Genomic DNA, 26,084 nt, shown 5'->3' on the forward strand with positions numbered 1-26,084 from the left:
AGCTTGCTCATTTCCCTGTTCGAAGTGTCTTGACTGTCTTAGGAAGGTAACAGTAATGGTGGGACGCAAGATAGCTCGAGCTTCGCCTTGTAGTTTGGGTGGCTCTTTGGGTGGAAGAGAAGAACGTGGGAGGTACACTTACACTTCTTCGTTGTATCCCACACTGCGCTGGGCAGTTAATCGTCTATGATCTGCAAAGGCTAAGATCCTTGCCGGGGCGTGAGCCACAATAGCTGTGCGGTCTTGGGCATGTCACTGCACTTCTCTTGGCCTCATTTTCCTTCTGCAGCACAAGCAACAGCACCTGTACCACTGAGTTATTATGAGGACTAAGGTAATTATCACGTGTGAAGCACTTAGGGCAGTGCTGGGAACACGTGTGCCATTATTAGCTTTCTTGGTTAATTTCAACACAGCCCTGCTCATTCATTTAAGATTGGGGAAACTGAGGCTCATGGAGATTAAGTCAGTTGCCGGAGATGGTAAAGCCTGCAACCAACCTCAGATTTATCTGCCTGCGGTGTTTTCTTCTCATAACATGACTGGGCCTGCTCAGTGCTATCGAATTCCCTCTCCTGCCTGCCAGCTCAGCGTTCAGTTTATTAAGCCGTTCTCTGTACCGACAAGGGTGAAATCCTATATGACTGAAGCTCTGTCTTTAATCTCCCATTCCACCCATCCCTGGTGAAAGGCCAGTGGTCACCCAGTGGGGGCCCTGCGGGGGAGGAAGACACTTTCCTTCTACATTTCCCTCCTCAGCAGCCCTTTCTGATGGTGCCTATGCTGCCTACGATTTTCTGAAAGCAGGAGTAGCCGTAACTGAATAAAAGACATATTCTGATGAGCAGCACCCTTCCTTATCAGCCTGGTGGATTTAGGAGAGCAGATGGCCCAAACCAGAACACACACACACAAAACACAAAAATAAATAAAAAGTAATAAGCAGAGGCGAAATTAATTTTCATACTATTTAACCTAGTCTATCCAAAAGATTACCATTTCAACCTGGAATCCATACAAAAATTATTGAGATCTTTGTATATATTGTGTCAAGTGTTAAATCCACTGTATTTTACACATAACAGCCCTAGAGCTATATACCATGTGAATACAACAGGTACCAGACACAAGGATACGTGCTCTCCAAGGGCCTTCTTTATCCATTTACGGATTTTATGTCTAAAACTGCCTCCTGCTCCCCCTTCCTTTCTCTCCGGGCAGATACCCCGATGGAAAACATGGCTGAAGCGGTAAAGGAGCCGCCTTTTCAGCCCCCTCGAATCCGAATCATCCTTGATGAGTGGTTTTTGCAGGCAGCTGGGATTTCTCGTGGGTTCACAGAGGGGGGTGCGCCTATCTGCTCCCCTTGTACGGGTCACCATGCCGGGTCAGGCGTCAGGATGGGGGCAGTTTGGGTTCTAAAGTACCCTGACAAGTCCTTTGCAGTGTCTCGGGCCCACAGGGACGGCGAGGCCTCCACTGGCCACAGCACCCCGGAGGGGAGAGCGGCCCGATCGGCCAAGCGGACACTTGGCAGGGCTCGGATTTCCTGGACCGGATGGCGGGCCCGAGCCCGGAGGCGGGCGAGGAGAAGGCCGGGCACAGGATGCGCGGCAGGACGTGCGCATCCTGGGCACCCGCCCGCGCTCGGCCTGCGGCGCAGCTGCCGCAGATCCGCCGGGGCCGCCGCCTCCTCCGGGGCCTGGGAACGGCAGGAATCTCTCCCCCACCCCGGCCCCGCGTCCTCCCCCTGCAGGGGCCGCCGGGCGGAGTCGCCCACCTGTCATCCGAGACGCCCCACGTGGGTCGGCCCGGCTTGGGGGGAGGGGCGGGGGTTGAAAAGGGAGGGAGAGACGGAGGCAGAGGCGGCGAGGGAGGAAGGCCGGAGCGAGAGCGGGGCGGAGTGAGGCGTGGAGGCGAGGGGCCGGGGAGAGCCGGGGGCTCCCGACAGCCGCACCGAGAAGGGGCGAAGAGCAGAAGGAGGGATAAAGGGGACCTGCGGCGTCCAGGGCGGAACTGGTAAGGGGGCAGCGCCGGGCTGGAGAGAGTGGAAAGGATGAGAGGCGACCGAGAGGAAAGGGCTGAGAACAGGGACGAGGTTAGAGGAAAAGAAGAGCAGAAGAACGCTTCTAGGGCGTGGAGGGCCGGAAGGGGAGCTCGGGCCGCCGTGCCTTTAAGGTTGCCAAGGCGACGGCTCTGGCCAGAGCGAGGCGCATTGACGTCAGCAGCCGAGCGCTGATTGGCTGCGGCAGGGTCGTTTCCGGTGGAGCCGCCGCCGAGCCGCTATCGCAGAGTAGACCTGGGCTGGGAGGGAAGCGCTGGGACAGCTCAGCTAGCCGCAGCCTCGCACCCGCTGCCCCGTGTCCACCGCCGCCCGTCCCCAGGTGAGTGGTGTCGCTGGGGAGCCCCGACGCGCCCCGCTTCGCCGCCCCGCCACCCGTTCGGGGGCGCTGGACCGATCCAAGATGGCGTCACGGGGAGCGACCTGCAGGGGGACGGCCGCACCCCCTGCCCCTTCCCGGCCCCGGCGGGCGCCTCCCCGCAGGCCTCACACCCCGGGCCGCGCCCCCGGCCCCAGTCCGCGGCCCCGAAACCCCCAGGCCGCCGGGGCTACTCCGGTGCCGGGCTCACCGCCGCCCAGGCCGTGCGCCCTCCCCGCCCTCCCCGCCCTCCCCGCGCTCAGCGGCGCTCGGCCCCCGGCCCTCTGCGGCCATCGCGCCCCTGACGCCTCCGCCCCCGCGCGCAGCGGCCTCTTCGCTCGCCCTCCCCCATTTCCTGAAGGACATCAGTTCGATTTTACTGGAATCCGCCATCGTTTTCCCCGGCCCTGCTGGCTGGTCTTGAGACTCGGCTGTCGTCGTTTTTCTTTCTAGCGTCTCCTTGTCATCTCCAGCAGGGGCTTCGCCTCGCCTTCGTGCGATTCCACCCCCATCCCACCCCCACCCCCGTGATTTTAGCCTGCCTCCTAAATTTCTTTTCGTCCCTGTTCATCTCCCCTTTCCCGATCTACTCCTCCCTCCCCCCACCGTTCCCCCGTCTTTTCGCCATTGTGGCCTTCGCACTAGAGGAGGATGAAGGAAGGATAGGCCTCCCTTCGTTTTGTAGCCATGACTGTGGCAGGAGTGAAATGAAGGGCACTCTGCTGTCCTTCCTCTCGAAAATAAGTACGTGGTACCTCTTAACCCCTGCGGCGCAGTGCAGGTGTGACACCAAACCGCTGCTCTGAGAGATTCTCGAGAGACTGGTCTTTCTGACCAGAGGAAAGAAAAGAGAACAGGTCCTGGGGATGACCCAGAGGAGGTGTTCCTGGCAGGTCTGAGGGGCCGCGGTCTGAATCAGCACGTTTCTCGAAAGTGTGCTAGGTATTTCCTCGCGTGAAATCCCTCTGCAGCTGATTTGTATCGCAATTGAATTTACCAAAGAAAAGATCTGAGTTGTTTTCTTATGAGTAGATAGAACGCAGTGAAAGTTTCAAAGTAGTTAAGTAATTTTTTGGGGGTGGGGGAGAAGCTAAAGTGTTGGGCTCTTTAGTTTTATGAACAAGTACGGAGTTCGTCTAGGTATATTCGGTTAGAAGTATTAAGTCTGTTAAATTTGGATTAAGGGGTTCACGTGATGACTGCGTTAATCTGGGGGCATTTTTTGTTAAGGTGCTGCCTTAAGAAACTAATGTGTTCTTTTTTTAATACTTTAATTCTGTTTCAAACAAAAAGCCAGTTTCACTTCTTAGACACGGTTCTCTCATTTCTACCAGCCCAAAACCTGATCTTTGAACGGTTTCTCTGATCAGTTGAATAAATGTATTGGTATTCCTGAAATATGGCAGTATTTTGAAGCATAAGAGATCTGATTCATCATTGTTCTTGTTGGGCTTTGGTATGTGAAATGCAGAAAATTCTACTGAAGTGGATTATCAATTCATAGGATTGTCTGACCTGGAAAAGTGTCTGGTATAAATCCAAAGTAAATGAACCTTTTTTTTTTTTTTTGATTGTATATTTTTGAAGTAGCATGATTCTTTTTCTGTGGCTTTTAGTTTAGATGCTTGTCAGGGAGCTACAGACTTTCTCATAGTCTTTTAGTCTGTTACCACCTTTATCATGAAAGTTGTCAAAACAAAAATTAACAGTATAGCACTTCGGCTTTTGACTCTGGTATTTTATATCTTTTTTCTTTCAAATTTACAATTCATCTCTGATTTGGAGTGCATTGTATTTCGAAAAGACTGATTCGTATTGAATTCAGTTAGGGGGAGAGGACCTCACTTTTATTTTCTAATCTCAGTTGCTTAATAATTAGAAGTTGGAAGGAAGATAATTTATGACTGTTAAATTATTATGTTTTTAATTCCAGGGTAAAGTCTGCTGCTCACTATTCTAATTTCAACTTATTTTACTTTACATCAAGGTAGTTTGAATCCTCTAAAATTCATTAAATGAAGTTTATCTGTTGAATCTTCATGGAAATTTAAAATTTAACCTATTCTAGCATTTTTCTGTCCAGCTGAAGAAAATGTTTTGATATTTACCCGTCCAAATCTTTTATGATTTACTTGGTAAGGTTTTTTTGTTTGCTTTGTTTTGATTATTTATTTATTTATTTTGTCCTGTTAAGGATTTTTTTTCTCTTACCAGTGTGTTAGTGTGCTGTTATTTAGGGCTGGAATTTTATAGAAGAGTCTGGAATAAAAGGCTGCTTTTAAAACTCATTGGGGGTTCCTTTTGTGTTTTAAAAATTTTTGATTACGCTAGTAGTTGGCTAATCAGATCCTTTGCTCCAGTGGTTTGCTGGGTGACAGTGGGACACTCCCCCCAGGATAGGAAGTACACACAGCGAATATCAGATGCTCTTCATTGTGCTTACTTGCTTTCACTTGGAGCTGGCTTGTGTGCCCTTGTAATTCTCTGTCCTGTTTACCATTTACACACTTCCTACGTCATCATGATTTCTTTTGCAGGGGGAGAATTGAATGAAATTCCCTTAAGGGCCTCACTCCTCAGCAGTTCACCTCTGCAGGGGATAGTGGCTCATACTTCTTCCCAAGAGCTCAGGTTCTTGCCTTTTACTGTTGCTGCCTGCAGAACCTAAGTGAACCCCTTCTTTGGGAGAATGCTGTTTTCCTACGTATTTTCGTATTTTATTTCTGAGCCCCCACTTCCATGTTTGAAAAAAAATCTTCTTAGAAAAAAAAGTCCTTGTGAATCAGTTGGCTGATGAATTTATTAAGCCAAAGGCCAAATCGGCATTTGCTCTTTATAAATAGTTCACACAAGCATATGCGTTTTTTTCCTCGTAGAGAACCATGGCGTCTGGCAGCACCGCCGCCAGCGAGGAGGAGCGCAGCCTCCGGGAATGCGAGCTCTATGTCCAGAAGCACAACATTCAGGCGCTGCTCAAGGATTCTATTGTGCAGTTGTGCACTGCCCGACCCGAGAGACCCATGGCATTCCTCAGGGAATACTTTGAGAGGCTGGAGAAGGTAAAAATAAATGGGGGGAGAAGATGACCCTGGCAATTGTTAAGCTCGATGCTGTAGAATGTCGCTAGTCTGTACCATTTGGCAGAAAAGGAATTCTGGCCGAATAAGAAATCTTAAAACAGAATTTGCAAAAAGAAATGCAGTTAAGGCATTTGTAGTGACTTTTAACTTTGTGATCAGTAGAATTTATCAGAAAACAAACCCATATGCTAAGCTTCGTTGGGTAACAGAGGGCTTCTGCACATAGTTCCTTGTAACTATTTTAATCCATAAAATTGATTAAAATAACTAATTAGATACAGTTGATCAGAAGTAGCAGTTGTATGACAAGAAATTCTACAGTACTTGAAAGCAGTGAATGCAGCAAAACAAGTAAACCAGGTAAACCTTATCTCACCTTTTAAAACCAATGTAATGAAGCATTTGAGTCCAGTTTTTGACTGATACATCAGAAATTCTGAATTAGAGATGTCCATATTAGTACAGATACCAATTTATCTCAGACGAGTCCGCTCTAAGGCAGAGATGTTAAGATTGGTGGTTGTCAGAATTTTACTTTATTTACGGTTTCGGTCAGGACGTGATTCCTCTTGAAAAAAAAAATTAATTCAGTTTTTATTCTTTGTTCATCCTCATTGTGTGTCTGTCACTGTGACCTAAGCATATAGTCTATGCTTTTCTAAGCAAAATGATAATCAAGAGCAATGCTTTAATTCACTTCCCTTAAGAAATGATGAAAGAGAAAGTCTGGGTAGTTTGATTTGTTTTTTTGTGAATCAGCGAGATGAGTTCACAGGTTTTCTTATACATATTGAAGTTTTGATGTGGTTCATAATAATTATGAACCAATTGAGATGCATTTCTTGGTATATGATCATTAATTATCTAATTGTATCATAGAAATGTTTGTAATACATCCGTTCTGTTTGGAGAATCTTTTAAGTAGCATACTTTATTACTGAAAGAATCTGTTTATACTAGGATTTAAAAAATGTTTGGGTAGCTCCCTGATCAGACGTTTGCTAATGTTTTCTTGAAAAGCTGTTTGTTAAAATTGGTGTTTAGTACCATGATTAAAATAATTAACAACAAAAAACAACTATTCAGACCCCGTAAATGTAGCCTTGCTGTCTTAGAATTGTGGTAGAAAGTCTGGTTTTCTCCTTTTTAAGCAATTTCCAAATAGTTGGTGAAATCCTGTAGAGCCAGGCTGCAGTGGGCGTTCCCTGTTTTGAAACAAAGTGTGTTCCTGGAGATCTGGTTCTGAAATGGGTCACTGTAAGGTGATCCCTCTTTGCTTCGGACATCAATAGAAACCATTAAATGAGGGAATGAAGTTGGTGAGACATTAAGTGTGTGTCTTTTTATAGGGAGTGTTGAATGTGTGGTGCTAGTTTCAAAGCCTGGGCTTACCATAGCGCTGTTTAAGCACTAACCAGCAGGGAAAGCAAGAAACTGTTATTAAATAGTTTTTTTGCACATGGGATTTTTAGATTTAACATGTTTTGTTTGGCTTCTCTACCTTTTAACAAAAGTCAGAGCTGAACACGCTTTCCTGTAACTCAAGGGTCTTGATTCACTCGCACACATTCCTTTAGCTGGGCTTGAATGTTGCTATCTGGGCTTTCAAGCAACCAGATTTTAAGCTTTTCAGCAGATCATTGTTCTGTACATTAGGTGTTAGGTTTATAGGTCTGAAAATATACAGTCCCGTTCTTGGCCCCTCCTTTCCTGTGTTAGCCATGGCTCATGGACCCTCAGCTACTGAATAAGAAATGTGCCAAAAAAGTCACAGTTGGTCCATTGAAAGTGTCTGCATTTTGCTTCAGGCTTTCTCCTGGAATTTAAATTCTCATTTCCTCATATATTGGCACCTTACCTGTCTGATAGATCAGAGGAATTTTAATAGCTGTGTCCACTGAGTGTCTCCTGTGGGCCGGGTACTGTCTGAAGTGCTTTGCATACACACACACTCATTATTTCAAATGTGTGAGGTAGGTGATCACCACCATTTTGAGAGGTAGCAGGTAAAACTAAGAAAGGAAGTAATGTGGCTGTGGTCTTGCAGTGTAGAGTTGGACCTTGTGGCAGCATACAGCCCCCCCCCCCCCCCGCCGTTTCAATGGCTCACTACAAAAGACCTTATTTCTGTATCATGTGTAGCCCTTCTGGGCTCAGCCCATCTTGCCTTCTTGACTCCACAGGTCTTGTTCTGGGGCTGAGTGGAAGGAGCAGTCGCTCTATAGAGCACGCTGTTGTCAAGGCAGGGAAGGACCAGAAGCTCGAGGGGGCAGACCATAGAAGGGGACACAGTGTGGCATGTCCGCTTATATTCCATGGCCAAGGCAAGTCATATGGCCAAGCCCCAAGTCCATTTGGAAGTTTATTTCATCTACAGGGTAGAGTGGAATGGCAATGGCAGAGAGGAAACAAGTAATTGTTGAGAACATGTTAAGTGAGTATTGAGGGGAGTGTGAACTTAGAACTCTAGAACTTCAGAAGGGCCAGTATCTAGTTTGTTTTGTTTTTTGTTTTTTTATTGCTTTTGTTTTAATAAGTGGGACAACTAAAGAGGGAAGAGACTGACAGCCAAATGACAACAGCAAGGAAAAGGATATAAAATTGAAAATTTTATACTTGAAAATTATTTTAAAAATTCACTTAGGTGTAGTTCCAAATGAGATGTTATTTGTGTAATTTTTCATGAAATTTTTATGAAATGCCAATGCCTGGTTTTGGGGGGTAGAATGTGTTTTACTTATGGTCTTAAACTAAATTTGGGGAAACTGGATTTTTACAGCTATAGCTATAGTTTTAGAGTATGAAATGGGAAAACCTTACTGGTGTTGGCATCACCAGCATGTGAAAATGAAGTGAGTTTTCTGAAAAATGTATTTTAATATATTGGTTACATATTTGCACATGGTTCAGAATTTTACAGGCACAAATAGGATGGAATATATGCAGTGTACTGCCTTTTCTATTTAACTGTGTTAACTTGGCATATAATATGTGAGATATGTTTTATATGTGTACAAATTTTACATTATTATATAATAATATATAAAATATTTTAAAAAGTCTCCTTCCCACTCCATTGTCTTCTTTGAATGCAGCCAGTTTTCCATAGATTATATAAAGGCATTTACCTACAAATTCAGTTATAAAAGAGCTGCTTACTTTCCCAACAGGTGCATGGCATTCCATTGTATGGGTAGACTATAGTTTATTTAATCACTCCACTGAAGATCATTTTGTTTCCACTGTTTTACTATTATAAACAATGATACGATGAATAACTTTGTATGTATCTATCCATATCTTGAAATAAATTTCCAGAAGTAGAATTAATGGATTATTTGGTCAAAAAGTAAACTCCGGCATGCCTGGGTGGCTTAATCGGTTAAGTGTCTGCCTTCAGCTCAGGTCATGATTCCAGGAACCTGGGATTGAGCGCTGCATCAGGCTTCTGATCAGTGGAGAGCCTCCCTCTCCCTGTCCCTCAGCCTTTCCTCTCTGCTTGTGTGGCCACGCGTGCGCTTGCTCTCTATAAATAAAAATAAATAAATATCTTTTAAAAAAAGAAGTAAATGCATTTGTAATTAAGTAGACAAACATATTAAATGTTTTATTATATCTTTTTCTTACGGTGGTTTCTTTTTTTTTAATTTGAAAATTAGGAAGTCCAGAGAAAAGAGAAAAATAAATCCAAACCTTCCTTCCAGAAAAGAATAAAAATCAGGCATGATTCTACTAATAGAAACTAACATCATTAATACCTTAATGGTTATCATCCTAGACTTTGTTGCTGCATGTTTAAGTTCTTTTCTTTGTCTTGATGCCTAAAGCAGGACTAAATACCATGTAGGAGAAAAAGTAAGCATCTTAATTTCTTTTATTATTATTATTAAGTTTTTTAAAAAAGACTATTAGAGTGCGTGTATACAAACCAGGGGAGGGGCAGAGAGAAAGGGGAACCAAATTTGTGGCTGAGCAGGGAGCCCACATGAGGGGCTCGGCCTCACAACCCAGAGGTTATGACCTGAACCCAAACCAAGAGTCTGATGCTTAACTGAGAACTGAGGCACCCTTCTTTTAATTTAAAAGAAATTAAAAAAAATTTTTTTTATCAAAACATTTCCTGAAATTATCAGTGAATGCTAATAAGTTCATTTAGAATTTGTGGTTTAGAAATACTGAAGAATGAGTTAAGTGAATGAGAGTATAGTTGAGAACATAGTCTTATTTATATGAGGCATAATAACTCATTCTTTATTGCGGAGTTAAGAGGAATTTCTAAGCCCTGGATCTGGAAAAATAAGAATGTTAGAGTTTATTTCAGTTTTTATATGAATTGGTTTAATGATTTTGAACACAAGTAAACTTCTCTTGGTTTTAATTTGTCATAAACTCTGATAATAAAAAAGGCTTCCAGTTCTCTAGGAGAAGTATTGGTAGATCTGATCTTATTTAAATTCTTAGTTACCATCACATCATTTCATTGTTTGTTTCTCTTTGAGACTCCTACAAGAATATAAATTCCACAGGCTTAGGACTCTCTGCTGTTGGTTTTGACTCTTTTCCTAGCATAGACTTGACATGGCAGATCTAGAGACTCCTTGCTAGTTAATGAAGTAACCCGGTAACCCCAATGTTCTTGTATCACCTTGCTGTAGCTTAGTGGTTGTTTCTAGGTAATTTGCTTCTAGTGTGTGTGTGTGTGTATGTTTGGGGGGGTTCATGCGTCATGCTGTCTGTAGCAGCGTACAAAACCCCCAAGATTTTGTTTTCAGTTTTGTTACTATTGTGTACATTACAAAGCCTTGTTGTCAATCTGTTACCATAACAAGTGTCTCATTTTTTATTTGTGGGTTGTGTCTGTATTAATGGCTTTTCATTAAAAAGTATAGTATCTGTCACTGTCTGAGGAAACAGTATAGTCCTTTCAGAGTATCTCTTTTCAAACTTGACTCACTGTTTTTGCATTTGGAATTGGCATTTCCCCCTTTCACATCGGAGGTTGGTTCTTACTGGGATAGGAGAATACCAGATTTACATCCTGAACGACCTCGTTTTATAAACCAGCAATTTAAAAAATTTTTTTTTTTTTTTTCAGGAGGAGGCAAAACAGATTCAGAATCTGCAGAAAGCAAGCTCCCGTGCGGATTCGAGGGAGGATGAAATCTCTCCTCCTCCACCCAACCCAGTGGTTAAGGGCCGGAGGCGCCGCGGTGCTATCAGCGCGGAAGTGTACACGGAGGAAGATGCTGCATCCTACGTTAGAAAGGTAGGCTTGCCGCCCACGCCCTGGGGAGGCTTGTCCAGGACCCCGCGGTAGTCAGCTGACCTCTGTGGGTGAATGCAAAAACTGTTTTGAAGAGTAAAGCGCGGACAGGATGGGCTGTTCTTCACCCTTCACAGTTCTTGGGAACTGGCGAACAGGCTTGCTGTAATAACGTGCCATCTGAGCAAGGGACTAACAGTGATGGTCAAACAGTGAGTAATGGCATTTGGGGGGTTTTCCTGTCCACGTGAGGTTGCAGCAGCAGAAGCAGGCAGTGCTCTTTTTTCCTCTGGAGTCCTGGTTTGTTCTTTGACATCCTGTAATTCATGTTGTGACTTTTAACCTTTTATCCTCTAAGTTTCATCCTTTTGACTCTTTTTAGAGTTAGCCATCCATTTTGAGTTACGGTGTTAAATGGGGAAGAGAATTGTGCTGGCATGAGGCTTACGAAGCTGGTAGTACATGATCATGGTTAAGAAATGGCTATAGGTATCCTAAAATGCGTAGTGTTGCCTCAGAATAGTGACCTTGGTTAAGGTGCCGATGGTTTGTTTATTTGTTGACTGGAACCCAAACATCAGCCTTTAAATACAGGCTTGGTTGTAGGCAAGGGGATTAATTAGTCAATATTTATTGAGTACTTTAATATTGAATAAAGTATTGAGTGCTTTATAGATCAAAGATACTACAAGTGTGTAAAATATTTAGCACAAAGCGGTCTTGTTTAAATACTGTAATGTATCTTGACATTCAGTTGAAATGCGTGTTCAAACATGCTCTGCTTTTGATTTATGGAATTGTTACTGGACCTTCTATTCTTTTCTAGGTTATACCAAAAGATTATAAGACGATGGCTGCTTTGGCCAAAGCCATTGAGAAGAATGTGCTCTTTTCTCATCTTGATGATAATGAGAGAAGGTACGTGCAGGTTCTTGGTTATTTCAGTACAGTTGTGGCCCCACACTACTCGCATCATTGTTGCAAGTTTTAAGACTCTTAATAATTGTTTTCCTGAGGACAGTCCAGGTTGAAAAGCTGGGTGCTTTAAGTCTAAAGTTAATGTTTGCAATCCGTAGAAGACGCAGATGGGCTGTAACTTGAGGCCTTCTCTCTCTTGCAGTGATATTTTTGATGCCATGTTTCCGGTTTCCTTTATTGCTGGAGAGACTGTTATTCAGCAAGGTAAGGGCTGCTGCTCTGTGTCCTCTAGTGCTGCGGGAAGTTTGTGTTCCTCCTTCAGTCTACCATTTTCTTCTGTCTTAATACTACTGGATTTTCCTATTTCTTTTTCTTTCTTTCCCTTTTTTTTTCCTGTGAGTATAGTTGACACAGTGTTATTTTAGTTTCAGGTGTACAAATTAGTGGTTTGACAAGTTTATACATGATGCTGTGTTTACCGCATTTATAGTATCATCTGTCCCTTTATCGGTGTTACAGTATTGTTGGTTGTATTCCTTATGCCGTGTCTTTTATTCCTATGATTTATTCATTCCATAACTGGAAGCCTGTACCTCCCACTCCCCTTCACCCATCTGCCCAACTCCCCACCGCCTTTCTCTTCTGGCAGCCATCAGTTTGTTCTCTGTATTTAAAGGCCTGATTCTGCTTTTTGATTGTTTATTCATTTGTAGGTGTGTGTTTTTGCTGTTGGTTTTTTCTTTTTTTAAGATTCCACTTAGGAGTTAAATCATACGGCATTTGTCTTTCTCAGTCTGACTTACTTTCCTTAGCATAGTACTCTTTGGGTCCATCCATGTTGTTTAAAATGGCACCATCTCATCCATTTTTATGGTTGTGTAGTATTTCATTGTGTATATACACCAAGTTTTCCTTGTCCATTCATCTATTGATGGACGCTTTGGTTACTTCCGTATCTTGGTTATTGTAAATAATGCTACAGTAAACAATAGGGGTCCATTTATCTTTTCAAATTAGTGTTTTCATTTTTTTCTGGTTAATACCCAATAGTGGGATTATTGGATCATATGGTATTTCTATTTTTAGTTTTTTCTTTTTTAAGATTTTATTTATTTATTTATTCATCAGAGAGAGAGATTGAGAGTACACGAGTGAGTATACAAGCAGGCAGAGGCGGAGAGAGAAGCAGGCTCCCTGCCAAGCAAGGAGCCCGAAGGACCCTGGGATCATGACCTGAGCTGAAGGCAGCAGCTTAACTGACTGAGCCACCCAGGCATCCCTAATTTTTTGAGAAACTTCCATACCTTTTCCACAGTGGCTGTGCCAATTTATGAGGGCTCCTTTCTCTCTGCATCCTCCCCAGCACTTCTTATTTCTTGTCATTTTGATTTTAGCTATTATAACTGGTATTAGGTGAAACTTCATTGTGGTTTTGATTTGTATTTCCCTGTTGATTAGTGATGTTGAACATCTTTTCATGAGTCTGTTGGTCATGTATGTATCTTTGGGGAAATGTCTGTTCAGATCCCCTACCCCATTTTTTAATCAGATTGTATCTTTTTTGGTGTGGAGTTTATAAGTTCGTAATGTATTTCAGATATTAACCCTTTATTGGATATATGATTTGCACATATCTTCTCCTGTTTGGTAGATTGTTTTTTTGTTAGTGGTTTCCTTTGCTGTGCAAAAGCTTTTTATTTTGATGTAGTCCCTTGCTTTAGGAGACATACCTAGAAAAATGTTGCTATAGCCAATGTTAGAGAAATTACTGCCTGTGTTACGCTCTCTTAAAGTATTTTTATGGTTTCAGGTCTCAAATTTAGGTCTTTAATCCATTTTGTGTTTATTTTTGTGTATGGTGTAAGAAAATGGTCCACTTTCATTCTTTTCCATGTAGCTGTCCAGTTTTCCCAGATCATTTTTTGAAGAACCTGTCCTTCCCCCAGTATATACTCTCACTTCATCATAGATTAGTTGGTCATATACTTGCGGGTTTGTTTCTGGGCTCTCTCTTCTGTTCCATTGATAGATGTGTCCCTTTTTTTGCTCTACTATACTATTTGGATCACTACAGCTTTGGAGTGTATCTTGGAATCTGTCTGGTATTGTGATACCTCCAACTTTGTTTTTTTTCCTCAGGATTGCTTTGGTTATTTGGGATTTTCTGTGGTTCCATACAGATTTTAGTATTACTTGTTCTAGTTTTGTGAAGAATGCTGTGTTGTATTTTGATAGGCATTGTATTGAGGCTGTAGATTGCTTTGGGTAGTAGGGACAGTTTAACAACATAACTCTTCCAGTCTATGATGAAATATCTTTATTATTGTCATCTTCAATTTCATTCATTAGTGTTTTATAGTTTTTGGGGTATAGATCTTTCACCTCTTTGGTTTATTCCTTGGTATTTTATTCTTTTTTGGTGCAATTATAGATAGTGTTTTTAAAATTTCTCTTCCTGCTTTGTTATTAGTGTATAGAAAGGCTATTTCTGGCTTTTAATTTTGTAATCTGCCACTTTACTGAATTCATTTATTACTTCTAATAGTTTTCTGTTGGTGTCTTTAGGATTTTCTATGTATAATATTGTGTCATCTGCAAATAGTGACAGTTTAAACTTCTTTACCCATATGGATGCCTCATTTCTTTTTCTTGTCTGATTGCTGTGGCTAGGACTTCCAGTACTGTGTTAAAAAAAAGTGGTGAGAGTGGACATCCTTGTCGTGTTCCTGACCTTAGAGGGAAAGCTCTCAGTTTTTCACCATTGAGTGTGATTGTTAGCTTAGCTGTTCATATATGGCTTTTCATATATGGCCTTTAATGTATTGAGGTATGTTCCCTGTAAAGTTCATACCTCCTCAAACTATTCCAAAAAGTAGAAGAGGAAGAAAAGCTTCCAAATACATGCTATAAGGCCAGCATTACCCTGATATCAGAACCAGACAAAAGACACCACAAAAAAAAAGAACTATAGTCCAATCTCACCGAGAATGTAGTTGCAGAAATCCTAAACAAAGTAATAGCGTTAAGCAATACATTAAAAAGACCGTTCAGCACAATCAGGTGGATTTATTCTGTGGATGTGAGGATGGGTCAGTATTCACAAGTCAATCACTATTATACCCCACATCAGCAAAATGATAAAAGTCATATGATCAAACTAAGTGATCCTGTTATTTTAAGTTAAAATCCTTTGAACTAAAAGGTACAGTTTCCCTAAAAGACTACTATTTTTCTAATATCTGATACAGTTTTGTTTATACTAACTCTTAAAAAATATTCTTCATTTTAATTTTGAATGTCGTGTGGGATTTCAGAACCATATGTCTTTCATATATTCTTTATATTCATTATTCATTATTCAGCAATTACAGAGTGGAGTAAAGTCGGAAGTAGCAAAGCATTTGCATTCTTACTCACACAGCCCATCTGTTTGTAAGGTTCTGGGCCTTCTCCTGATTCTTAACCTTTTTGCCCTGTATACGGACATGGATCTAACCTTATGGGTATCTGCCTGTCCCCCTCCCCACCCCAGCCTTTTAAAATGCCTTTTAAAATTTATTCTTGAATATTTTCATTACGGGTCTCCATAATCCATGTCTTTCCCAGGTTAGTGACAGTCTGATGTTTTCTTACTTTCTGAGTTGTTTCTTGTTTTGTTGTTACAAATGACGTAGCAATTAAAATATTTGTACACCTGTAGCTTTTTTTTCCCCCAGAGATATTCTTCACTAGGAGATGACTAAAAATATTGATCAGTTTTATGGCTTTAAAAACATATTGCTGGACTTTATTTCCCCTGAAAGGTTATGTTAATTTATAACACACTTTTTCTCATCACTTGTATAAATTTATTTATTATTTTACATTAATTTGATAGTTCTGATATATGTTTCTTTAATTTATATTGTACATCTGACATTTTTACTCTCTTTTAGGTGACGAAGGTGATAACTTCTATGTGATTGATCAAGGAGAGATGGATGTAAGATTTAATAATAGCAAAAATATATTGATTATTGTAGAAGTTAATGTGTTGATATTTATTACTATTAAGAGTTTCTGAAGGTCTTGTATAACTCTTATATGTCAAATTCCATCAACATCTTTTGCTAAATATTTTAATGACACAGAGAAACTTTAAACTACTGAAGATACTTTCTTTAGCTAGACATTAGGTTTTTTATTATTTTTTTTGGAGAGAGAAAGCATGCACGCATGCTTGAGAGTTGGGGGAGGAGGAGGGGCAGAGGGAGAGAGAGACTCTTAAGCAGACTGCATGCCCAGCACCGATGCGGAGCTCTGTCTCACAACCCTGAGATCATGACCTGACCAGAGCTCAGGAGTCAGACGTTGAACCAGCAGCCACCCAGGCGCCTCTTGGTTTAAATCCTGCTGGAGTCACAGTTGAGGTGTTTGTGTGTGCTCTGTGGTAAGACAGATGGGGGAGTCTCAGTCCTACGTGGTCATTAGCTCTGAGACTTGGTACAGCTTTCTCGAGTCTGTGAGTCTTGTTTACAGGTGAGACGCGGGTAATGCCAGCACTGCTGTCGGGGGTCATTGGACAGTCCAGTGTCTCCTGCAGGTGAGGTGCTTAGCACAGTCACGTGACACAGCACTCTGAGCGTACGTGGTGGTTAACGCGGTTTGCCTTTTTGTCCTGGTCTTCCCTGTGGGGACCTTTTTCTTATCTGGTAATTAAACCAGGTAATTCACAGACACTCTGGGTTTATTTAATTCACCATCAAGCAGCAGCTGCTTTGCTGTGCTTTCTCAAAAACATATATTCTATTCTTTGAAACAAAGTTCAAGATTCTGTGCCCTTAGAAAGTTTTGTGGATTTTTAATAGTCCTCTGTTTGGTGTGTATGTGGAAAAAACTCACTCTTTGTCATTTGTGTTTTAGGTCTATGTCAACAATGAATGGGCAACCAGTGTTGGGGAAGGAGGGAGCTTTGGGGAACTTGCTTTGATCTATGGAACACCTAGAGCCGCCACTGTCAAAGCAAAGACAAATGTGAAATTGTGGGGAATTGACCGAGACAGCTATAGAAGAATCCTCATGGTGAGACAGCATGGATTTTCGAGTGCAATTTAGGATTTCAGTCTATGTAACTGATGTTTCAGTAATATCACCAGATCTTGTAGAACGAATGTCTGGCCAGAAAAAGGATAGGAAACAATTGTGTACAGTTGTGTATTTGTAATGGCAGGTCCCGTTTAGAAGTCTGTCCATTTGCCGAACTTCACTTTATCTTTGCACTGAGATAGCTTGATACGTGTTACTTCTAAGTGCATAAAGTGACTTAAAGCCAGTCAGAAGTAATCCGTCTCCCTGAACTGCGGGTGGGTTATCTGTAGTGCAGATGTCCCCTTTCACTGAAAGAGTAAACAAAATAATAAAACCACTGGAACATTCTGCTGATGTAGGCAGACTTTTTGAGAACTTCTCAGTGGATTTATAGAGTAGCTGTAGATTTAAGTGCCAGCTAATGGCATGAGTCCTCTTGAGTGATTTCCGTAAATTTGCGCAGTGCCTGTCTGGCTGTTTGACAATATGCACTTGGATGTATTCTGAACACTTTGTGTCTTTGGGGAATGTGTATAGACAGTTAAATATATACGTGTGTGACGACATTACAGAGGGCTGTGTTTCCCTCTCACCTTCCCCCAGGTGTATCTAACCTCATAGATAAGACAGCTGGGTTAGGTTGGGTGACGGCACTGTTTTTGGCGGGAGGTCTAGAAGTGGTAGCGGTTTTATGTCCTCACTTCTGTGGAGGGTTGGGTTGTGGGGAAGAACCCTGGGCTGGAAATATGTTCAGCTATAGTCACACATATAACTTGTTTTTTTTTTTTTTTAAAGAACTGATTGTTTATTTGGCATTTCACTAATTGGTGATTTTAGGCGCTTCTTTAGCCATATGCCTGACGTTATACTTTTTTTTGAGGAGGGGAGTGATGACGGGTAAGGAACAGGTAGAGAGAGAATCCCAAGCAGGCTCCATGCCCAGCACACAAAGCCTGACCTGGGACTCGATCTCACAACCCAACATTATGACCTGAACCAAAATCAGGAGTCGGACTCAACTGAGCCACCCAGGTCCCCCAGCTTGGTGTTACTTTGAAGAATGAGTTACTGAGCTTTTTATTGAGCTGAACAGAGGGTTTACCATCACCAACCAGAAGAAAAATAGTCATGTATCAAGAAGCAACAGCAAGTGTTGACTATTTTTTTAAAGTTTACTTAGTACTCAATATTTATTAACTCACAGCATTATGTGATAATTAACACATTTTTTAGATGACTTTTATTTTTTTCGTTTATAGGGAAGCACTCTGAGAAAGCGGAAGATGTATGAGGAGTTTCTTAGTAAAGTATCTATTTTAGGTGAGTTTTGGAAGATTGCACAGAGAATCAGTAAATTGAAGTGTTGGTGATAGTTAAGAAGAACCTATAGCATTTCATAAAAACTGCTCTGGTTATCAAGTCCCCTTTTTTTTTGCTAATAGTAATGAAAAACACGTGGGATACAAAGTTGGAAGTTTGACTAAGTTAGAAGTAATTTTACAGCGTATTTAATTTGCTAGTATATGACAAACCTCTTAATTAGAAATGGTGGGCCTGAGAAAAGCTTCCTGGAATTGTGTGCTCCACATTCGTCTGGGAGAGGCAGAGAGGCTAAAAGTGTCCTCCTTTGACAGTGGACACTGGTAGTCGTTCCCCCTGCGATGTCTGTCTCCCTCGCTCCATTGGTGAGTTTATTGATAGATTCAGGACAGTGAGTATTGCTAAGAATGCCTTTTCCCTGTAGAAAGATTAGGTGCTGTTTTTTGGCTTTTCTCTGAAAAAGTGCTAGAAGTGTGGTGAGGTTTAAAGCAGGTTAACTCAAGATAATTGTGTATATTTTCTTTGTGGCCTTAGGATGTGGTTACAACTTGTTCTTTCCTGGGAGGGGGGGGAGGGTGCTGGTTCTTAGGTAATAGTCTTCTGTCATTGTTTTGTTAGAGCAAATGGACTTTTCCCCTTATTTTTCCTTTCTCCGAAACGATTTCATTTACTTAGTGACTTGGGTTTCAGTTTGGCCTTTGAGAACTAATATTACTGTCAGTTCTCCTTGTTGGCTTCATAAGTAAATTCAGCTTGGGATTTAAATAGATAAGTTATTTCCGTGAACCTTTGGAATAGTACAGTTGATGATACTCTCACTTCTGGGTCTTGTAGGTTAGATTTGCATTGATGGTGTTCATTAGGAAGACTTCATGATTACATTTTTCTAACTCCTTTACCATTGAGTGCAGTTGATACAAATGAAAATGGCCACTGGACTACCGAAGTAAGGGTCTGAGGGTTGTCTATAAGTAAGAGGAGGATCTGTCTGAGATTTGAGGTAATTGAAGAGAGGTGCCGTGTTTAATCTGTAACACTGGGATATTGAATGGGCATGGCTGTTCCATTGATTCTCTTTGTAGTTTATTTTTTGACATTTTTAGCAGTGACAGTGTGGAGAAATTCTTTTGATTCTTGCCTTTCAGAATCTCTGGACAAGTGGGAACGTCTCACGGTAGCTGATGCACTGGAACCCGTTCAGTTTGAAGATGGGCAGAAGATTGTGGTGCAGGGAGAGCCAGGGGATGAGTTCTTCATTATTTTAGAGGTAAAGGCATCTGTGTTTGATGCTTTAAAGAAAAAAAAAGAAAAGAAAAATAGTATAGCATAAGACAGAAAAAACGGCTTAATTCTGATTTATAGTTTGATTTTTTTAAAAGAATACCTGACAGTTTTATTTAAAAATTATCTTTCACTTTGAACTGGTACTGTATGGTTTTCTCCCAGGTTACTGCATTTTATTTTCTTTATTAATTTTTTAAAAGATTTTTAAAAATTTTTTTGAGGGGGGGAGCCTGATGTGGGGCTCCATCCCAGGACCCTGGGATCATGACCTGAGCTGAAGGCAGACACCTAACGGACTGAGCCACCCAGGTGCCCAAGTCTCCCCATTTTAAATGAGTTTGAGTCAGAATTCTGGAAGGGCTTTTCATGAAGTAATAGCTAAATTCTGGCCTACTCAGTCCTTATGCAAGCTAGACGAAACTCAACCATGTAGCTTAACTCTTAAGGATCTGTACCATCCTTGTTAAAATCCTGTGTCTGGGCTGTTTGGCAAATAAGGATTAAAGGCAAGTATTTCAGTTGTAATAGTTACTATGTTTTATATCTTCACAATTCATGGAAATGTGTAACAGTTGCTCTTGTCTGCCAAGCAGAACCAAAGAGCAGATTTTCCGTGAAAGTGGCTCAGTGGGCGCTAACTGGGTAATTCAGGAGCCACACTCGTTCTCTGAAGGGCCGGTTGGGAAGTCTTCGAGGCTTTTGTGAACCTTCGGGTTTGTGGTGCAAAGACTCAGCTCTTGTCATAGTGCAAAAGTGACACAGACGGTGTGTAAATGAATGGGTGTAACGTGTTATTTATAAGAACTGAACTGGAGTCTGGCCCTCTGGCTGCAGTTTGCTAACCTGAGTCTGAGCCCTCTGGGTTCGTCCGTGTGATGAGGAGACCCTCCCAGCGGGGGCTGCTGGGTGGATGGGGCTTGACAGCTCCTGGTGTGACTTTTCGCAGTCGTCTTTTATATGGACGGGAAGATTGAAATCACTGCTGAATCCTTTTTTTGGATTCTTAAAATCTTTTTAACAAAGTCGCCCAGATTGCGTTGGATATCGTCACCGTGGTTTTAAAGTATTTGTTTTGCTGTTGGCGACTGTACTGTAGGGTTCAGCTGCTGTGCTGCAACGTCGGTCAGAAAACGAAGAGTTCGTCGAAGTGGGAAGACTGGGGCCTTCTGATTATTTTGGTATGTGGATTTCCTTGAACGCGGTATGTAGTTAAGTCCCTTTCTCCCAACGTTTATTTTTTAATTGCAGTCTCTCAGAGAGATTTTGGAGTGCCTGCCTTTAACCTGTTAATTCTCAAGTTACTGATTGTCTCCTGTCTACCAGGTTTTTTACTTTTTTTTTTTTTAAGTGCAGATGTGTGGTTTGTCCTAATTTACTGAGTTATTAAGACGGATAAGCCTTGCTTTCTCACTGCCGTCGTCTCCTGTCGATGCTCACCGGCCCCTGTGTCTTCTCCCCTCGCCAGGTGAGATCGCGCTCCTGATGAACCGCCCTCGCGCCGCCACGGTGGTGGCTCGTGGCCCTCTGAAGTGCGTGAAGCTGGACCGACCCAGATTCGAACGTGTTCTCGGCCCGTGCTCAGATATCCTCAAACGAAACATCCAGCAGTACAACAGTTTTGTGTCTCTGTCTGTCTGAGATCGGCCTCCTGTGCCTCCCTTTCCTCCTCCCTCCTGGTCCGGGCTTCACCCCTGCAGACTGCTTTCTCTTCCTCTTCGCAGCGCCACGTGGCCGCTGGTACCGCAGCTTCTCGTCTGTTTCTATTCAAAGTTGCTTTTATTGCACCGTTTTTAATTTGGAGCATTGATCGAATGCTCAGGCACAGTTAAATAAATAGAAAGAGTTCTGTGGAGACCTCGCTGTTACCGCTTCTCTGTGTGCAGTGTTAGTGTTCCACCTAGGCAGCGCGCGCCCTGCTTTCCGGTGAGGGTGCATCCCTGCGCCGCGCGGAGTACCGTAGAGTAATGGTGTCCCAGTGCAAGATTTGTTTTTTTAAGTGACGTGATTTTCCAGCTATCATACGCATATTTTAGACTGTGGCCATGTATGCTGTGTTTCTTTATAGAATAAATGATTTCTCATTAAGCTCTGAGGATTAGGAAAAACAGATCTAGACAAATCTTAGTATAGTAGAAAGACATCTGCCTGTGTTTAAACTAGTTTAAGGGTGGATAAGTGCCCATTTTTGCTAGTTATCGGATGGATAATGGTCCGTTGAGTTTTGTTTTTGTTTTTTTTCTCTGAAACAGAATTTTTGTCAAGCTCATCCGCCTGGTTTTGTTTGTCTCTTGTTAGTGTTCCCTCCAATTCTAAATGTGTGGGTGTGGCTATCTGTGCCTGCCTTTGGAGTTTGAAACCAAATCATAGACTGCAAATACTGAGTTGTGATTTAACTGCGTCTGCCTCAGCTCAAAAATTGCGATTAGACCTTTATCCAGCTAGTGCCAAATATTGATCACCAGATGCTGAATCAGGAGTAAGAATTTGAGGTCTACAGTCTAGGTTAACTTAGAGCTTTGGCTGAATGTATGATGTCCTTCAGTTGGCTCCAGGATTCTCTTCTGTGCTCCCTGAACGCTGGCTGCCAGAGACGGAGTCGGCTGGGAGTAGACAGGACAGATGGAACAGACGTCCCAATAGAAGAATGGAGGTGATGTTGGGAAAGGAGAAATGCCAGGGGGACAAAGTTCAGTGTTGGGGACTCTGTCCCACTAACTTCATTGGGACACGAGATTTGGGAAGGGTTTTATTTTGGTTTTCCCTTTTTATGTCCGCTAGAATTTGTGGTGGGTTGGGGGCGGGGGCGGGGGTGGGTGTGTCTGTGTTGTTTCAGAGTGGTCTACAAGGCCATCCTGCTGAAAAGGTCTGCTTTTCTATTTAGCGTTTATTTTCTCTGGCAAACTTTTTTTGTAAAAACCTTGTGTTTTGAGTCTTAATTGTTTTCCAGTATTTTCCAGCCTTATCATCCTTATACGTTACATTATTCCATGTGCACCAATGATACCCAGCAGTTTATTTTTATTATTGTTGATTTTTTTTTAAACAAAATTTCACCGTTCTGTAATGTTAGGCACTTTTATTTTCATTGTGATTTATATATAATGTAGGGGTTATATTTGGGAGTGACTGCAAGCATTTATTTCCATTTGTGTGCAACTGGCTCTGATTATTAATCCTCTTTCCTACCCTGTCCTGGGTCATTTAAATTGGTCATGATAGATTTGTTTCATAGGTTTGAACAGTTTTATGTTGTTAGTAAGTTTGGAGTATAGATCTGGGAAAGAGGTTTTATTTACATTTTAGTGTGAGGTAGAAAGCCACCTTATTACAAATTCTTTTATGTTTCAAAATAATCTATATTAAATGAGGGTTTTCTGACCTGTACTTTGTGTTTAGCTACCTTTTTCTATTTAAAAAATTAAAAATAAAAGTTATGTTCTTACTAGCTTAAAGCTTGATTTGATCTTTGTTTAAATGCCAAAATTGTACTTAAATGAATTATTTAGAATGCCATAAATTTGCACAGTTCTCATATGTGTATATAATCATGTTCATGTATATTTAGATACATTTAATGCTTTCTAAATGAGTTTTGCTCTTAAATCATTTGGCTTGCTGTTTACTCCCTTTTGTAGTTTTTAATCTAAGGAATTTTAAGTCTAAATTTAAAAATTAATCACATTTAAAGCTTTCTCTTTGTGCAATCTAAGAAAATGTGAGAAATCACAATTGGCGTAGTTTGTCTTAGTTGATATTCAGGGCTTTAGAAGTCATTATTTCTGGGCGTGGTGAGTAAATTTAAGAGATCTACTGCTCTAGAAAGTATAGATGGCCAAAGGACCATTTTGTATCGTTTCCTGGTTACTAGTCTGATTATACTGTGTGTGCTAATATACTCTATTCTTTTTGTTATAGATTGTCTTAACGGTAGGTGAAGTAATAAAAAAGATTAATTTAAATCCTTAAATGAATCAGTTTTTCTTCCCCTTTTCTTTCTTGTCTTCTTCCCCTTCACCCCCAGAAACTTTGAATCTTATGGACAAGAATGAAAATCAAGAGTGAATTATGGGGTTAGTGTTTTGAAAGAATGTCTGTTTTCAGTGTTTTCCAATCCATTCCAAAGAATGAATCTCAGATCCTTACTAAAGTGTGATTGAGTTGAAGCAGATCTGTTTACTGAGTAATGGAAGGAAAAGATTAAATCAAAAGCCAAAAGAGTGCCTTTTTATTCCAGATGGACTGGTTCTCTGGTCTCAGAACTTTCCCAGACTTCGTGGGAGATGTCATTTCTGGATCAGCATACTCTGTGGTTTAAAATTTAATACACGCCTTTGGGTATTTAGGTCTGTTTACTTATGTATATTTTACATTCATGAATCTTACTTCTGATAGTCCTCATATTTCTGAGATGATTAAGTTTTACTCACTAGTTTGTTGGTATTCATTCCTTCATATCCAGTGAAGTTGGAGGTGTGTCATATTCTAGAACATTCTTTAATTTGTGCTGCTTTGTAACAGATGTACTTTTGTCCGGATTCAGTAGCCCCTTCCCTTAGCCCCACTGGAGGGGAACATTGAGAGTCACCACAGAATGTAACTGAGGAGAACGTCCTCAGATTGACTGTACTGGTTCTAATTTCATTCTCCTAGAACTCTGGCTCACATGGAGTTGTTTTTTGTTTTTTAATGACTTAAATATTGACATTTATTTATTTATTTTTAATATTGACATTTTAAAATTGAAGTAGCATGGTGTTCATTTCCTTAGTACTGCTTTATCTCCATAACCACAAATTAATAACTGAACCTTTTTGTATTTTTGTTCTGCCCAGGCAGCGTATTTCTAAATGGGCTAGGACACCATCGAGAGGCAGTGGCCAGAATACCATTTAATGTGTCCCCCAAAGTCATATCAGACCCCTGTCAGTGAAGGCTGCAGCTAGGAGATTCTGAAAGGGAGTCTTAAATCTCCCTTCTAACCCTGTGCAGCTTTCACGTAGAAATCAATATTGTGTGTGCATTTAATGTTAGAATTTGTTAACATTGAGTTCAGAGCTGTGATTTCATCTTGAGTCGACCTAAACCTCAAACCCCTAATGAGTTTAATTTTTTCGTTTTGTGACAATTTCTGCCAATTTAGCTCAAGTAGCTTTGTGATTCTCAAAGTCACCACTAGATGGAGAGTGTTTGTTTTTATCATCTTGGTGAATGTGAAAGGAGTTACAGTTCATCCTCCTCATTCATGGTGTTGTCTTTGCGAATTCTGTGAATTTGTCTACCTGCTAAAATTTATTAGTAACCCCCAGATCAGTACTCTGGAGCACTTTCCCGGTTTTCCCAGATGTGGGCGGAGTGCCAGAGACTTTGATTCTCCTGACATGACATGCGCGTGTCTGTCTGCGCTCCAAACAGCGCCGCTCTGCCCTCTGCTTCCGGCGCTCCTGCTGCTGTCGCGTGTCCGCCTCACGGTCTGTCTGGTGCTACGCCAGCATTTTTGCACTTTCTGTTGGTGATGTCAGTACTTAAAGTGGCCCCCGAGTGTCATCTAAAGTGCTGGCTAGTGTTCCTAAGGTCAAGGAGGCCATGATCTGTGTCTTATAGAGAAAGTAAGTGTAGTAAGTAGCTTCTTTTAAGGCCTGAGTTATGTTGGCTTCAAGGTCAGTGTCTAAATCAGCAGTACGTAGTGTCGTGTCTTGAACACACCGTAACACCTCAGACAAGGTTATGTACTGATTTATGGACAGAATTTAACTAGAGTCTCTCCTGAACCTCAACCCTGTATTTCCTGTAGGCGGACTAATCTGGTTCTGTCTCCACTAATCTGGTGTCGGTGGTGACTTCACAAAACCGCCACGAGTAAGAGAACCCACCTGCACTTTTTACAGTCTTCAAACTCAGATCGTCCTCCTGGCTTTTGGGCGGGCACAGCTGAGTTCCTTCATACCCCTTTCCCTACCAGTTTTTGTACTGACCATTCCCTTTCACTTTTCATTTCATTGTCAGTAGTAACGTGAAAAGTCTTATAAAGAGGAGAATTTTTATGTGATGGGCAGTTGAACGGCGGTCCAGAATGGAAATGTTGGAAGAACCCGATAGTTCTAAGAAAGGAGTCTTTTGTCTCCCGGCATTTTTAACAAATGATAGAGTCTTAATCTTTGCATTATTGAAAAATAATGGAGTATTTAAGTAAAAAATTAGGTAACTCGGTACCTTACACATTGTGGTCAAACTCCGTTCTATTACTCTTTGCAAAATACGCCACAGTGTTTACTCTAGGCCATGTGAAAGCCAGTGCCTTGTCCTCCAAGTGGCTGGATTTGAGACAGAGCCGTGGCTTACCTTCCTGTCGTTAGGCTCAGCGGTTGACACCCCAGGCCACTCTGTGCCGTTCTTTGAACATCTCTGCCTGAATCTTTTTCTGCCATCCCTCTGTGCAATTACCTGGTCTCTCCACCCGAAGACAATAGCGTCTGGAAGTAGGAGACCGTTCCCGGAGTGGGAAGCCCTGATTCAGCGGCAGAGCCCGCAGGTGATGGAAGTCTCGAGGGGAAGGTTCTACCAAAGGGTTGAGTTTTTTTTGTTTGTTTGTTTTGTTTTTATATAAACCAACATAACTTCACAGACTGATTGACGTGCTGTTGGGTTTTTGTAGCACAGTGGAAAGAAAACTTGAGCGTACGCTTAAATCATTAAGTTGTGCGATTTTGTGAGACCGTTTTTTCTGTGAACCTT

The 26,084-nt window shown here is 41.7% G+C and overlaps 2 protein-coding genes across 3 annotated transcripts in view; one reads left to right on the forward strand and one right to left on the reverse strand.

Moving 5' to 3' along the window:
• The first annotated feature begins 1,866 nt into the window (after positions 1-1,866).
• On the forward strand, positions 1,867-23,319 carry PRKAR1A (protein kinase cAMP-dependent type I regulatory subunit alpha). Of its 2 annotated transcripts, none has more exons than XM_045984272.1 (11): positions 1,867-2,019; positions 5,297-5,479; positions 10,596-10,766; positions 11,590-11,681; positions 11,884-11,945; positions 15,617-15,663; positions 16,584-16,742; positions 18,008-18,068; positions 19,214-19,335; positions 20,449-20,530; positions 20,818-23,319. In XM_045984272.1, exons 2-11 carry the CDS (start codon positions 5,303-5,305, stop codon positions 20,988-20,990), a joined length of 1,146 nt encoding a protein of 381 aa, XP_045840228.1. In that variant the 5' UTR covers positions 1,867-2,019; positions 5,297-5,302; the 3' UTR covers positions 20,991-23,319. The 2 variants fall into 2 exon arrangements, with proteins under 2 accessions (XP_045840228.1, XP_045840227.1); XM_045984271.1 differs by lacking the exon at positions 1,867-2,019 and adding an exon at positions 2,228-2,384.
• FAM20A (FAM20A golgi associated secretory pathway pseudokinase) overlaps positions 19,221-26,084 on the reverse strand; it is a 55,300-nt gene continuing 48,436 nt past the window's right edge. Inside the window, exon 11 of the mRNA XM_045984269.1 lies at positions 19,221-19,357. Within this exon, the coding sequence (XP_045840225.1) occupies positions 19,330-19,357 (28 nt within the window). The 3' untranslated portion in view covers positions 19,221-19,329. The remainder of the gene's footprint in view (positions 19,358-26,084) is intronic.

This window comes from Meles meles, chromosome 18 (assembly GCF_922984935.1).
Source record: "Meles meles chromosome 18, mMelMel3.1 paternal haplotype, whole genome shotgun sequence".
Classification (NCBI taxonomy): Eukaryota; Metazoa; Chordata; class Mammalia; order Carnivora; family Mustelidae; genus Meles; species Meles meles.

Bases quoted from the DNA above. Each gene is read 5' to 3' on its own strand.
- PRKAR1A (XM_045984272.1), top strand. From the start codon at position 5,303: ATGGCGTCTGGCAGCACCGCCGCCAGCGAGGAGGAGCGCAGCCTCCGG. The intron at 5,480-10,595 runs GTAAAAATAAAT...TTTTTTTTTCAG, and splicing joins ACTTTGAGAGGCTGGAGAAG to GAGGAGGCAAAACAGATTCA. The intron at 20,531-20,817 runs GTATGTGGATTT...TCCCCTCGCCAG, and splicing joins GGGGCCTTCTGATTATTTTG to GTGAGATCGCGCTCCTGATG.